We start from the raw sequence: 14,325 nt of genomic DNA on the forward strand, positions 1-14,325 counted from the left end.
GGCCTCGATGCCCGCAGTACCCTGGGGTCCTTGTTGCTTCAGAGCCTCAGTGCCTCGACGCCTCTGTGTTCAAACACTTCCCGACATTGGTGGATTCTTGCCCTGGTGCTTTATAGCCTAGGTGCCTCAGTGCTTCGATGCCTAGGAGAGCCATCATCAGTTTTGGGATCCCAGGCCTCTCCTCCCCACCCTCCAAGCTCTACGTAAAGTATTTCTGGTGTACAGGCTCCACGGCGCCCCTGCAGTCGCTTTAGAACTCCCTTGAGAGGCAGAAAAGAAGCTAGAAATGCGGACCAGGCAAGGGATCCTGCTGAGTTGAAGGGCCAAATGGCGATCTCTATGGCACCACGGGGCTACCTCAGGCACTGCCTCCAGGCCTCCATGGCAGCGAACACAAGGGGCCGTCAGCAAGGATGGAGATAAACTGGACATGGGGCCCCAGCTCACCAGCGCCAGGGAGACAGTTCCACAGGAGCTGCCCCAGGCAGCCTCTGCCACAGCCTCAGCAGCCCCAGCAGGAGCCCCATTCGCACAACACCATCTGCACTACTGCCGCAATTGCACCTCAGATGCCTGGATGCTCGCCACCGTACATTGCAATTCCACTGGGGACCTCCTCCTTTTCGAGGGATCACAGTCACATTTGTGAATGACCCTTTCCAGGTCTTGGCCCGCAAACAAGAGGTAGAAGCACTACTCAAAAACAAGCTATCCGTCTCATAGAACACAACCTCTAAGAGAGGGGTTCTACTCGGGGTATTTCTTGGTGTTAAAAGAGGACGGTGGCCTTTGCCCAGTCCTAAACCTGAGACATCTCAACAGGTTCTTGAGGGAAAGGAGGTTCCAGATGGTCACACATTGTTACATTGTCCAGTCTGTCTGGCCAGGCAACTGATTTACAACAGTGGGCCTGAAGGATGCGTATTTTTACATTCCTATCTATCTGGCACACAGGAAATATCTCTGCTTCGCCTTTCAGGGGAGCGTCTTCGAGTTCTCTGTGCTGCCATTCGGCCTCTCCTTAGCCCCCCGCACATTTTCAAAGTGCATGGATGCAATCCTAGCTCCCTTGTGGCTGCAGGGGATCAGCATGATGAACTACCTGGACGACTGGCTGATTTGTTCCCAGTCCCAGGAAGGAGCAGTGGCCCACACAGCGATTGTGACGGAGCGTCTGTCAAGGCTGAGTCTCACCCTCAACGATGCAAAAAGCCAGTTAACACTGGTGCAGTGTACAGTCTATTTATAGATCTCCTTAGTTAGGCAAAAGGCACCCTCTGGCACCCAGAGCCAAGCAGACTCCAACTGTGGGTCTGGCCCCAGAATGGGACCATCTGTCTGCCCTAGGGCTCTCAAACGCAGTAGTGAATACAAGGCAGAGTGCTAGGGCTTCTTCCACAAGAGCGTTGTACGCTTATAAGTGGAAATATTTTCTAGACTGGTGCATGGCTGGGGGCCATGATCCTGTGTATTGCCCTATAGCAGTTATATTACAGTTTCTGCAAGATCTACTAGAGGCAGGTAAATCCTCCTCTATTGAAAATGTACCTAGCAGTCATACTTGCATGCCATGTTCCTGGCCGCGCACTCAACCAAAGGTGTGGCTACATCATGGCCCCTCTTCAGAGGTGCCTCGTTGACAGATATATGTACTGCGGCTAGCTGGACTACCCTGCATACATTTACCAGGTTCTGCCGATTTAATGTGTCTGTGTTATCTCTGTAGTGGATGGGGCTGAGATACTTCCTTTTTTTTCGGTCTCACTCAGCCATTGAAAGGTTTTCTTTTTGATGATGTCCGACAGGGTCCGATATTGGACGGGAAAGGGAAAACTAATGTCAGACCTGGTCCGACATAGGACTGCAAAGGGTTAATGGGCACTAGGGTCCTTGAGGCTGCACTCTCACACCACCAACACTAGATGGCAGTAGCGAGATGTCCCTCGGATGCTGTCTACTCATTCTCCCTCACGACGGCTTTAGTATACTTTCCCAAAAGTATCATTGGTGGTCATCTTCGAATGGATGTAACCCCAGTTCCCTGAAAGAGAAGACGACCTTGCCAACCTTGCGATGCGCATCACTTGCAATTGCGGGTTCAGTGCAAAAGAGACTGATATCTCCACGCAGTGACTATTCATTACCTCGCTGAGGCAGGACCAAGGAAGTCACTCTGCGGAGGGGCCTATTGGCAGCTTTGATATAAAATACTCAGTGAATACATGACAAGCAGGCATATCCCAAAAGTATCATTGGCAGTCATCTTCTCTTTCAGGGAACTGGGGTTACATGCCTAACCTATCATCATATGTCCCCATATGTTGCTGCAACTGTTTAAATAACATACCTGTAATAAAACGTTAGTGCAGTGGATACTCTTAGTGCTACAGGCAAACACTGTGCTGTCCGCATGCCTCCTTCCAGGTCAGCCTGGCAATTGGCAGATGGCAGTGATTGTTTGTCTGTTGAGGCAAAACTGCTGCATACGTTGTGTCAAAGAGGTTCAGAAAAGACATATAACTTCTAAATAATTTGGGGATGTCTCCTCCTCTCTGCTAGGCCACATAGAAATCTAGTGCGCACTCCATTTTTTGAATTTATTTTTTCTCTTTTCTTTGCCTGTTTCCCTGGTAGTTTCAGTGGTATTTATAGTCGTTCAGACCTGGTTTTCACACAAACGTAAACACTGTCGACGGTTTTCTAAATCGTAAACATTTGTATATAAATGAGGACGCTGCCCTAAAGTTTAGCCCATGTCCAGCACTAACGCCAACGTGCCGGGTCAGCACTAAAACACGGTTGCTAAATCACATAGGTGAGCAATGTCTGCTTGCCCACACTGTGCCTGATTTTGGTGCTCTAACTGTCCGCATAAGTGTTTTACAATTGCCTTAGGGGTTTGCAAATGGTACTAAATAGGGCCCAGTGTCTAAACTGGAGAGTAAATTATTCAATTTTTATCTGGAGAGCTGACTGCATGTACTCATCTTTGATACTGACCAAATGTTTTAGGAATTAAAGTTAGGTGCTTCTTTAATGGGAAGATTCACTTAACTGATTATAAAGTATTCAAGAGTACTTGAGGCTGGGCCCTGTACTTTCAGTCAAGGAATTACAACAAAAGTGAACCTGGAAATTAATTTTGATAGGGTTAACATATGAGCACATAATGTGTATTTGTTTAATTTAAAGGTGGGAGGCAATTCCAACTGGTAAATCTAAAAATGGAATTTCAGCCAAAACGTTGGTTTTCCTGGGGAATTTCCATTCTGATTCACAGCACATTTCTGGGGTTTGGAACAGCACTGTGCGTTTCCTGTATATGTAAAAATAGAAACTGTATACCCTCGACCTTTAAGAGCTGGGACTGCAAAACCTGTTAAAGTCAATATGAGTTAATTGTGAGAATTCAGGGAACTGCTTTTACAACCAGATGACAGTCAACCACGCTTTTCATTTAATTCACATCACATTAAAGGTTGCAGTGAAATAATGATATACCCTGGTTATACTTGGGCCTTTTATGTCATTTAATAATATATTCTGGTATTTTTTAAATGAAAGTCATTGTTTATATGGAAACAAAATAGAGAAAAATGACTACCGATTGAAAATCCTGCTTATCCTGAGTTATTGATCGTCTATTAAAACGAAGCCCCAAGCCCCCTGGTAACCCATCATACTACGTGTAATGCTTCCAGCCCCATACATATCAATCTGTAGTATTCAGTGCAGAACATTACAGTATGCAATATATGTAATAGTAAAGGGTTTGTATTACAGACTATTCAATAGTAAAAGGGTTGCATTCTAGACAATATCAGAACTAACAATACCAAAATGCTCCACTATGTGCCTAGGCTATCCCTTCTGAAAGAAGGATATCCTTAAATGTAGTTTCTGTATCTGAAAAAAGTTTCACCAAGATGCTTGGGGAAATGGGATGGAGCAAGGCCTTGGTTAAATCATAGCTTTATTTCATCCCTCGTCTCGGTGCTCCACTAGCAGGAATTGTCATGATCATGGCGACCGCAGAACTGTCTGGGAAGTCATGTGGCTGTGTCCAAACCTTCCCTGCTTGGATGGCAGCACAGGAAACACCATCTGCCAGAGAGAATGGTTGTCTGAAGAGGTTGTTAATGGGGCAGGATGCAATCAACCATAAGTTTAGGATCATGCAAGAGGTGAACCACACCAACAGCAACCAGTACCCAGGATACCAGCACATGCTTATCATGGACTTGAGTCTGGGACATTTCTTTGGAACTAACATTTCCTGAATTAATCTACTGATCTTAAAAAAAGGAAAAAAATAATAATGCATATTGAAGAGCCATATTTATGCCTTAGTGTTTGATGATGCATATTTGTTATTTTTATATTTGAAATGCAGTGACATTACCTGCTATAGCACAATAGAAATGCATTATTCTAGCAATATATAATGTTATGTATTTTTAGTTTATATATATTTACTTCCTATTTACTAATTGATATTAAAATGCTACAGAACTATTACAATAGTTAGGGCAGCACTAGCTGCACACACACAGAAGTGTTTAGAAGTGGTTACAGCTATTGGTTTTTAAATCCTGGCTGCACATACAGTGCGAGTGCAGCTGTTGTTACAACCTTCATAGGAAACAGTCAAACTTAGTCATATCCTACATATCAATAAGCCCACTGGGTTACCTGGATGAAAGTTGTTAATGTTTTTAAAAATAATGGGCCATTAAAAAAAAAAAAAAAACAGGTACAAGCCCATTTAAAGTCTTTCCAATCCAATTAGTGGAAACATGATATTTATAGATTTACAGCTAACATAATAAAACTCCAAATGACTGGAAACAAGGTCACTAAAACTTGTAAAGCAACCAATACACTTATGCCACCTTTATTCAGGGATTAATCAGTTTGTACACATCTGTTTACAATAACCTCTGTTCACATTGTATTTGATTACAGTCTTTAACCCTCACTGAACCTAGGATTCACACATCTCATTTTCATGCATATCACTCTCATGTGCCATAAATCAATAGTGATGAATATATACACCACACTCTCCTGAGTCTTTCATTAGAAAGGGTGGCACTTCAATATGCAACTACACAACTGGCTTGAAATATACATCAGATAGATCTGCGGCACACAATTAGGGGGATTCAATGACATTACAGGACACATTACTCCAAGGCAAATCTACATTTGAGGAGGCAATATTTATTACTGACACTAATTAACATTTCTTATTTTTAGTATAACTGTTGACATACTCTATAGGCGTGTGCTGCTGTTACTCCATACAAAACCAAGTTCAATATTTTAATAAAACTGCAGGTACCACAATTACATTCCAAAAATAGGTTTCTCCCCCCCTCCCCCATGACAGTTTAGGATGTATTTCTAGTAAAAAGTAAATTAATACATGAATACATGAAATTGGTTTTGCTCTGCCTCATGTATACTGTAAATGTAATAACCTTTTCTGATCAGGCACTAAATTAGGTGAAAGTTTAGAAATAAATCTGAATACAATTAACATTAACTTGACTTTAGGGTATTAATGTCTTAATTACCTAGAAAATATAATAAGCCCTCCTACATTAGATTAAAAAAAATTGTTCAGAAACACAATTTGAAACGAGGCACCATCAGAATGAACAGTAAAACCCTTCAATCTTGTCTTTTCTTTTTGGCTCTTGGTGCTAGAGTAGGTTCAATTAAGTCTCCTTCTCTGTCAGATAGTTTCCTTTTCTTACCACTTTTACTGTGACTCAAGCAACCACTAGAGTCACTAGCATGAAATTCAGTCTGCGAGGCTAGCTCTAGTTCTTTGTCCAGCTTTTTCTTTTTCTTCTTTTTAGGCATATCCGAGATGCCTCCATTCACACTGCTGTCTCCATTCACACTGCTGCCTTCTGGCATTGCTCCCACCTCCTTGTTCACTGTGCGGTCTGCAAAAATGTTATCGGTACACACTGAAGCCTCCAAGTCCTCTTTATTCCTTTTCTTCTCTTTTTTCTTTTTCTTCTTTTTCCTTGGCGTTTCCTCAATGGCATGTGATTCCCCATCCACATTGTCCTGATCCACAGTGCATTCTTCTTGCTGTGTCACAAGCTTTCCTCGGACACTATTAATGAAAAAAAAAAAAAATTTAAACATTTTTTTTATTATTATTAAAATAAGGTTCATTTTACTTTATAAAATCATTACAATGCCCCTGAGAATGCAATTTTGTTACATTTAAGTGCACCAAGTAGGAATATAAGTGGGTAAGGGTTTGTTATATTAGACAACGAGCAATAAAACCAAGAAAAATATGAATTATTCGCCTTTAAATCAAAGCAATAACTAAGCATGCTTTAGCCAAGTGGCATCCAGTCAATCAGCACTGACAGTAGACATTCCATTCTTTAGTAAAAATTATCTTCAAGCTGATATACTGACTACAGGAGTGGATGCAAAGCCATGTTCTCCTCCCCCGCCCAATGCCAGGGCTTCAATCATGTCCTGCAGAAACTTTTCTATAAAAAGTTTGGAAGAGTAGCTCACCAAATGCAAAAGCTCTCAAAGAGATTCACCAAAAACCCAAATTAGTAACTGTAGTTTCATGTTCACAAGAAAACAAGTTGAGGTCACAAGCATTTGTTTTACAAACTAGTGAACTAAATGGGAAAGGCTTCAATATCTACTGCCAACCCAAAGCCTGTTCCAACTACAGATAAGATAAATCAGGGCTTAAAGCATTGATGTACAAGTGGTGGGGCTCCTTGTAGGAACTAGGATAAAAACACAACTGCTTGAGACAACCCTGACTATAAAAGGAATGCTTGAAAATATCAGCGTCTGTCTAAGCTAAACCTTTTAGAAAACAGTAATTCTTGTTTATCAATGCTGCCACCTACTGTCATAAAACTGATATTGCACCCACTGTACATTTATTAAAATGCAGTTATAACATTTTATTTAAGGCATTTTAGCACTATTCATGCAAATTGGATACAGTTTTAGAACTTGTGTTTGCCTAAATATCAAGTTGCTGTATAAAGGTGTACTGTATTGACATATCCTGATAAACAGAATACACCATACAGAACACGATTTTGTATGTTTATAACTTTACACTACAATGTGCTGTATATGTACAGTAATTCACACAAATATAACAAAAAACAGATTATATTGATGAGTTATTGTATACTAGTGTAGACAGTACACATTGAAAAAAACATTACTTAAAAATGTATTTATTTTGCATTTGAATACTGTTTTACCAATTCATTTTTGCTCAGATCCAGTGACATTTTAGTAAAATGTGTTTGACTATAAAAAAATGTTTCTATACCATTATTTACAACAAAAAGTGATCCCCACCAGAATAGTAACCAAGTCTAATTTGTTGGTAAGCTAATTGTTACAATGGTCATTGCATTACTGATTCTTTCCTCCTCGTGGTGCCTGTTTCATTATAATTCATTGTAAATTCATGGCATGCATGAGGTTTTGTTGCAATGGCTATCAGTCTAGCTGAGGAATTCTCAAACAACATGTTTTTAAATGTACCTGTTTTCATCTAGTTTTCCTCTAATAAGAAGAACACCAGCTACATCAGCGTCTAACTGGTACACCTCAAACTCCAGCCTGTCTCCAACCTTCAGTCCAGAGTCATGACAGGCTTCATTGAACATCTTATGTGGTTTTGGAAGAGAAGCATTGAAGCAACCATGCACCAGACATCCTATGTGAGAGGGGGCTACTTTGTTAACAATTCCCTGGAAAAAGAAATGATACAAAATAAACAGTAATTTAAAAAAAAGATATACAAATGAAGCCTTCTTAGAAATATAGTAAAGATATCCAGAATTAATGAACAAATCATTAAGAATTTGTTCACTTTCTGTGTGCAGATGTAGTACTGCAAACACACAGGAGGCTTGTTAATTTCTCAAAGATTTCAAGGGAAATGCACCTATTCCCATGCAACCCAAGCAACTAGGGATATTCAGTTTTGAGTTTCAAGGTTTTGCAAGTGTTAAACATTCCAGGATTTTAGAAACATTAAGCCACTAAGAAATGCAAGCCAAATACGGTCGCCAGCTGTAGTGTGTTTACGGTAGGAGTATTTCTTCATGTACATAAATCTGTGCATGTAGTCTCATCCACAGTGTTGTAAGGCATCATAAAAAAGGTCAGCAGTCTAGTGGAAGGCTTATGATGGCTTAACATTTCTAATATTACTAAAGATGTTTAACACTAAAGTTTAAAGTTTTGAGAAATATGAACAATGGCACAACTGGTCACAACCTGTGTATAAATAAAACGTCGTCTTGTTTTCAGAAGTGTTCAACCACCCGTAGCCTTCGATAAAAATGGATCATTATACATACCACAAGCTTTTCTCCTTTATCGGGTCGGAAGATAACAAAGTCTGCTTCTATATTCATATGAATATAGCCTTGATCGTCATAAATGTCACCGTATTGGCCCAGTACTCTTATGTTATCATATGCAACAGGAACTCCCTTTAAACTGAAACAGAACAAAAGCAAAGTCAATGGCATTTTTATAATCCAACTTTGTTACTGAGAGCTGGGACTCAAATGTCATGTTGCTTTATTATAAAAGATGACAATGTTGCAACATTGTTGTGTAGTATCTGTATGGCTACACAAAGCCCATGGTGTTAAAAATTCGACAGCATCTTGCTTTGGGCTATTTGCTGAACAACTGTATTGCTTGGGTGGCAAGAAATTTGGGCTGCCAACTGCCAAGTTGTACCTAGTGTATACTTAATTTGGAAATTAAGTTTGTGATGGCTGTAGACGGCTTTGTATTTGTAAAGAGTCCTGTTACAAGATGTGTGGGATTGTTTTAGAAAGCAGGTATACTAGCTTAAAATTGAAGAAGGTGCTGTTCCCAGAAAGCTGCTAAAAATAGATGGCTATGTTCCGAATGTCCACTAGGCATCGAGAGCCAGCTCTCTCTCTGCTTAACTAGCTAATTAGTAGGAGCAGCTGAGATCAAACTGTCTCCAGTTACCTAATCAGGCAGGGATATAAGGTGTGTCTGTCTGTGCTCGGGGGTCGCAAGTATGGAGACATGTTGAGAGACAAAGGGCGAGTAAAATATACATGGTCTGTGAAGAAGAAAGATCCCTGAATAAAGAAAGTAACCCTGTCTTTGGTTCCTGATGAGAAGTTTTGTTTGTTGGATAAGCAGCTTAGTTGTTTAGTTAGTGCTGTGTAGAGCTAGGCTTTTTCTTTATGTGCCCTGTGAGGCGTTATTATTTTGTTTGTTTAAAAAAACGTATAAAAATAAACTGCAAGTCTTGCTTTCAAAGACTAACTTCAGCCTCCAAACACTATTCCTGCATACAGTTCCAGCCACTGTGTCAAGTCCTTAAATGGTTGAACTCATTAATATGAAAACAATACATGCCGGTACACAGAGGTCCCACTAGCTTTTTTTTTTTTTTTTTTTTTTTTTTATCATGCGTTACTGAAACGCTGTGCCCCAAATTTTGCATCCCATCCATCAAATATACATTTTAACACAAAGGCTAATAAACTCCACGGATGTGCATTTTGATACATTTTTATGAACTTTTAAACTATATGGCATGTAGTTGTTTAAAAAAAATCTATCTGTGTATAGCTGTACATATAAACAGACACTTTTTTCTTTGTTATATATACTAACAGTAGACCATTCTCGTGACAACGAGACGGGACTCTAAGCACTGTTTGTTGCCTTTATCAGGGTGTGTTTTAATATTTTTCTGCATTCCAATAACAGTGTTGCCGTGTCTAAGCAAAGATTCTTGAAAAACTGTATATCCGTGGGTATGGTTGTTTTTTGGGGTTTTTTGCCTAGCAGCTCTTTCACACACGGTACATCTTGCCATCTCGATAAGCCACAGATACTTCATCTCCCATTCAAAATCATAAGAACGGATTTTTTTTTTTTTTTTTTTTTTTTTTTTCTAAACATGTTGACTGCTTAGCAAAAAAACTTCCGATTGACAACTGGCTTGCTGTCAGTGTACACACTGCACTGGGTATTAATTTTTATGCTTAAAAGAATCTGTAAAGGCATTCCTGTTAAACTAGTGCGGAAAATAACAAGCACAACCTTAAATTAGGCACCTGCAAAAATGAAATGCAAGTTAAAAGTAGGATCCGGGATGAACAGCTCACGTCATTTGTCAGCTTTGTTTGAAATAAAATGAAAAGGGGCCAGAATTAGGCTCAGGCAAGATATGATGGTAAAAGCAAAGAGTTTTGCAATTAACAGTTTTTTTTCTGAGTTTTATTATGAAAGAGAATCAGCTAAATTTGTCACCTGATTAAAAATATTACGCCCGACATACATGAAACGGTACTTCAGTGGGAACGCTAAAGTTTAAGCTGGATTAATTAAAACGTTTTTGAGTACGGTTCTCGAGATCGGTTATGTAGTGTGGACAGGGCCTAAAAGTAAATATCCTTACTATTGCTCGCAAAGCCAAATATGAGGCTTATTGCTGCCACCTACAGGTCTGGAGTGTACCTTAATCAATGCTGTTCTATTGCAGAACGTTTTTTTTTTTTGTTTGTTTGTTTTTTACACAAGCAATTATTTTAGAGTCATTACTGCAGTGTAATAATTACCGCGAATATGCATGTCTGGGTCCCGTGAAAACGCATGACAAAATATTTTTCCATCCAATGTATTCATTTTGCGCCTAGGACGCAAAATTTCACGTTAACGCGACCTCCGGGTAGAACAAACATTAAACAAATACAGTACTTAAAGTAACAAACATACCAGTAACATAATTGCAGTTAGCGTATACACTGTGCAACATTTAATACCATATTCGAGAACTGGACTCAGAAGGGAGACTCGAGTCTGGTTCTAAATTAGATCGCATCAGAAGTGTGGACGCTGTAATACCGAACTACATGTGTGTGTACCTTCCAATATTCCAGAATGCTTATAGGTCTGCCGCTGACAGCACTGTAACCAATGTTAACAGGCAGGTAGACCGCAGCGTTTTCCTGGGTTTAATTTATTTAGCTTCGATAAAATTGTATTTTTAAACTTGGATTTTAAACTGTTAAATTATTCACCAACTCTCGTAATGTCGAGTTAATTGATATATTTAGTTGCAAAAATCAAGATATACAAATAGCCTACAAGACATACACCCACCCCCCTTTTGCTTTCCAGTATATATAATCAGATATTATACGATGTATTTGTATTGTATATATTATGTACATCATATAATATGTATTAGTTGTAATATATATGACAACTAATACAAAATCCATTATATACAATACAAATAACACATCTGGGTCATTATAGTGTTACCAGATTTCCTGAGTGATAAAAATTATTTATAAACAAACAACAGCTCTGAAACAGTATTAAAAATATATTGTTAATTGCAGAACATTTATTACAGTAATTTATTACGTACTATTGTAACATTGTAATGTATTGGCTATAAATGAATACTGTAAAACATTCTTAACAAAAGTTTCGCTTTGTCAAATATCCGCGATTTCATTTTGAAACTGATACGGATTAACAATATTTATTTCATTTAAAATCCTGTTCTGTCTCGAAATGTCCGGTTTAATTACACACATTTCACGTTAATGTATAAAAATGTATTATTCCAGTAAACATTAATTTCTGTTCTCTATGGTTTAGAAATGTGCAGCAAAAACATGTTTTATATCGTATAGCAAGTCAGCTTCAGACCAAAGATCTAAATTATGCTGTGTTTTGTGCTTCCATCCAGATGAATACGTATTTGGACCACACAGGTTAGTCACTAGTGAGCAGTTCATCCACAGTATATATATATATATATAGATATCATATATATATATATATTATATATATATAATATATATATATATATATATATCATATATATATATATATAATATATATATATATTATATAAGTATATATTTATATATATTATAATATACAATACACATATGTCACAAATACACACACACACACATAAGGAGATTTATTACAGCACTGAAGGACACTATCTGTAGATAGAAACACAGGCAGTTAAGTAAGTTAACAACCTTTGCTACATATAGAATTTTAGGCTATGTGTATATCTTGATTTTTGTTTTTGCAACTAAATAGAAACATTAACTAGACATTACGAGATTTGGAGAATAAATTCATAGTTTAATATCCATGTTTAAAAATACAGTTTTATTGAAGTTAAATAAATTAAACCCCGAATAACGCTGCGGGAATCTGCCTGTTTACATTGGTTACAGCGCTCTCAGCGGCAGACCTATAAGCATCCAAGATGGCGGACGGAAATCTCACTGTCAGCCGTTGGCGGATCTAGTTCTATATATCTCTATGGTAGTGACTAGAAATCGCTCTGCACATGCGCATAATGAGCAGGGGGGTACAGAAATCGATCCTACACCAGAACTCAACATGTTCTAACTCCTTCTCAATTAAGCATAGTTCAGATCATGATGTTATAAGTTCGCAGTGTTTATTTCCATTACCAGTGTTGTACACAAATCCATTCATTCTGATGTATCCTCATTCATATAAACATGTAAAACAATATTATTGTGAAGTACTGCAGTATTATTTGAGTATTTAAAGAATGTTTGTGGTGACTTTGGGGGAACTTTGAGGTAATTGGTAGGGAAACTACAGAGGTCTGGGTTAGGGTGGTTTGCAGCAGTTATTGGTCTCATACAATATATATAATATAGAAAACTATATAGTCTGGTATATTATATTCATATATATATATATATATATATATATATATATATATATATATATATATATATATATATATATATATACATTTAAATATATTGCACGCATAATTACTGGAAAAGGTGAAAACAGAACGTGCGTACATTTTAATAATCTTGAAAACCCCTACTGTAACAGAAATAAACTGCATGTTGATTTGTTACACGTACCTTTCTGAATATTTGAGCAGCTCTGTGCCGAGTTGCTCCTGGATTCCGGTCTTCTTCTTTTTCAGGTACATTGGAGACAGAGCAACGTGCCTTCTGTGAGTGTCCACTACCAGACACGAGTATGGTGCCCGGACCAAATTACAAGCTTCATCAAAGGACGGAATTAGACACGGCAAAGCGCCCTTTGCCACCGATTCCGAAGCAGTTACAGTTGCCTGGACAAGGTTACTCACAGGAACGGAGGATTTGTCCAGTTTCTGTGGCTGCTCATCTTGCTCCAAGTTCGCCATGCTTCTAACTGCCGTAAAGCATGGCATACTGACAGCATGTTGTCGTGCTGCTACGTCATGTCCTCTCCATCTGTGGCACGGGTAGCCAAACTCGCTGACCCTACGAGCCGCAATCCAAAACTTTCACATGGTCGAGAGCCGCAAGATGAAAAAATGAATTGTTGCGAGAGCAAGACATTTTAAATACTGCCATTGTTGTGCAGCCAGTAGCTGTTAGGCTATCTTCTGATGGCAGCAAAATACTCAAGAACAAGGGATAGAACGTTGCCTACAGTTTCTGTGCAATTTGTATTGTACTGTAGAGTGTATATTAGACTTTTTAATACTAGTGTCTTTCCATTATTTCCATGTATACTGTATTATTACGCATTTTATATAAAGTATATTCAGTTATGAAGCAAAATACAATAACTGACCTGATTTCACCAAAAACATCCCATATATACACACACACATTTTTGTAAAGATTCATTTTGACAAGCTTTTCCCTTGAACATCTGAATGCTGGATTTAAAAATAAAAGGTTTTTTTTTTTTTTTTTTTTTTTTTGTATGACTGCTGTGTGTATTAAACTGTTGAGCGTTGTGGGTGACAAATGCATTATTTTTAAAGGGATTACAGTACCTGCTCATGACGGATATGTAAATACAATATTAATTTTAGACTTGTAATATAACATTTAAAACATGCATTCTCCAGTCTAGCGCCAACATTCCAATGTTATAAAAAAAGATCCATTCGTCTGAATAAGGACGTTTCCACGAGCAATATCCCATGGTTGCCATACAAAACTCGCTTTAGTCGTTAAATCAGCTTCTTTACTGCCTGATCCAGAAGGATATCATTATGTAACACAATTTTTGATCCTGGGTAGTAAGTGTTATTTCCTAATTGCTTATGCCTCAAAAGTATAGAAAATGGCTATTATTCCCCACAAACTTTGCTTTTGTGACCAGGACAGTGATATTTTGAAATTTACCTATTTCCAATGAGAAAACGGGCAAATTTGTGTCTTTACGTTCACATAAAGTCAGAAAAAAACAACATATGAA

The 14,325-nt window shown here is 38.3% G+C and overlaps 1 protein-coding gene across 1 annotated transcript; it reads right to left on the reverse strand.

Moving 5' to 3' along the window:
- Nucleotides 1-4,878: 4,878 nt before the first annotated feature.
- On the reverse strand, nucleotides 4,879-13,300 carry LOC121313597 (DNA-directed RNA polymerase I subunit RPA43-like). Its single transcript, XM_041246295.1, has 4 exons — nucleotides 12,984-13,300; nucleotides 8,391-8,532; nucleotides 7,567-7,775; nucleotides 4,879-6,133 (listed from the first exon to the last, which is right to left on the reverse strand). Exons 1-4 carry the CDS (start codon nucleotides 13,298-13,300, stop codon nucleotides 5,677-5,679), a joined length of 1,125 nt encoding a protein of 374 aa, XP_041102229.1. The 3' UTR covers nucleotides 4,879-5,676.
- Nucleotides 13,301-14,325: the final 1,025 nt, after the last annotated feature.

The sequence above is a fragment of the Polyodon spathula genome, chromosome 3 (genome assembly GCF_017654505.1).
Source record: "Polyodon spathula isolate WHYD16114869_AA chromosome 3, ASM1765450v1, whole genome shotgun sequence".
Lineage (NCBI taxonomy): Eukaryota > Metazoa > Chordata > Actinopteri > Acipenseriformes > Polyodontidae > Polyodon > Polyodon spathula.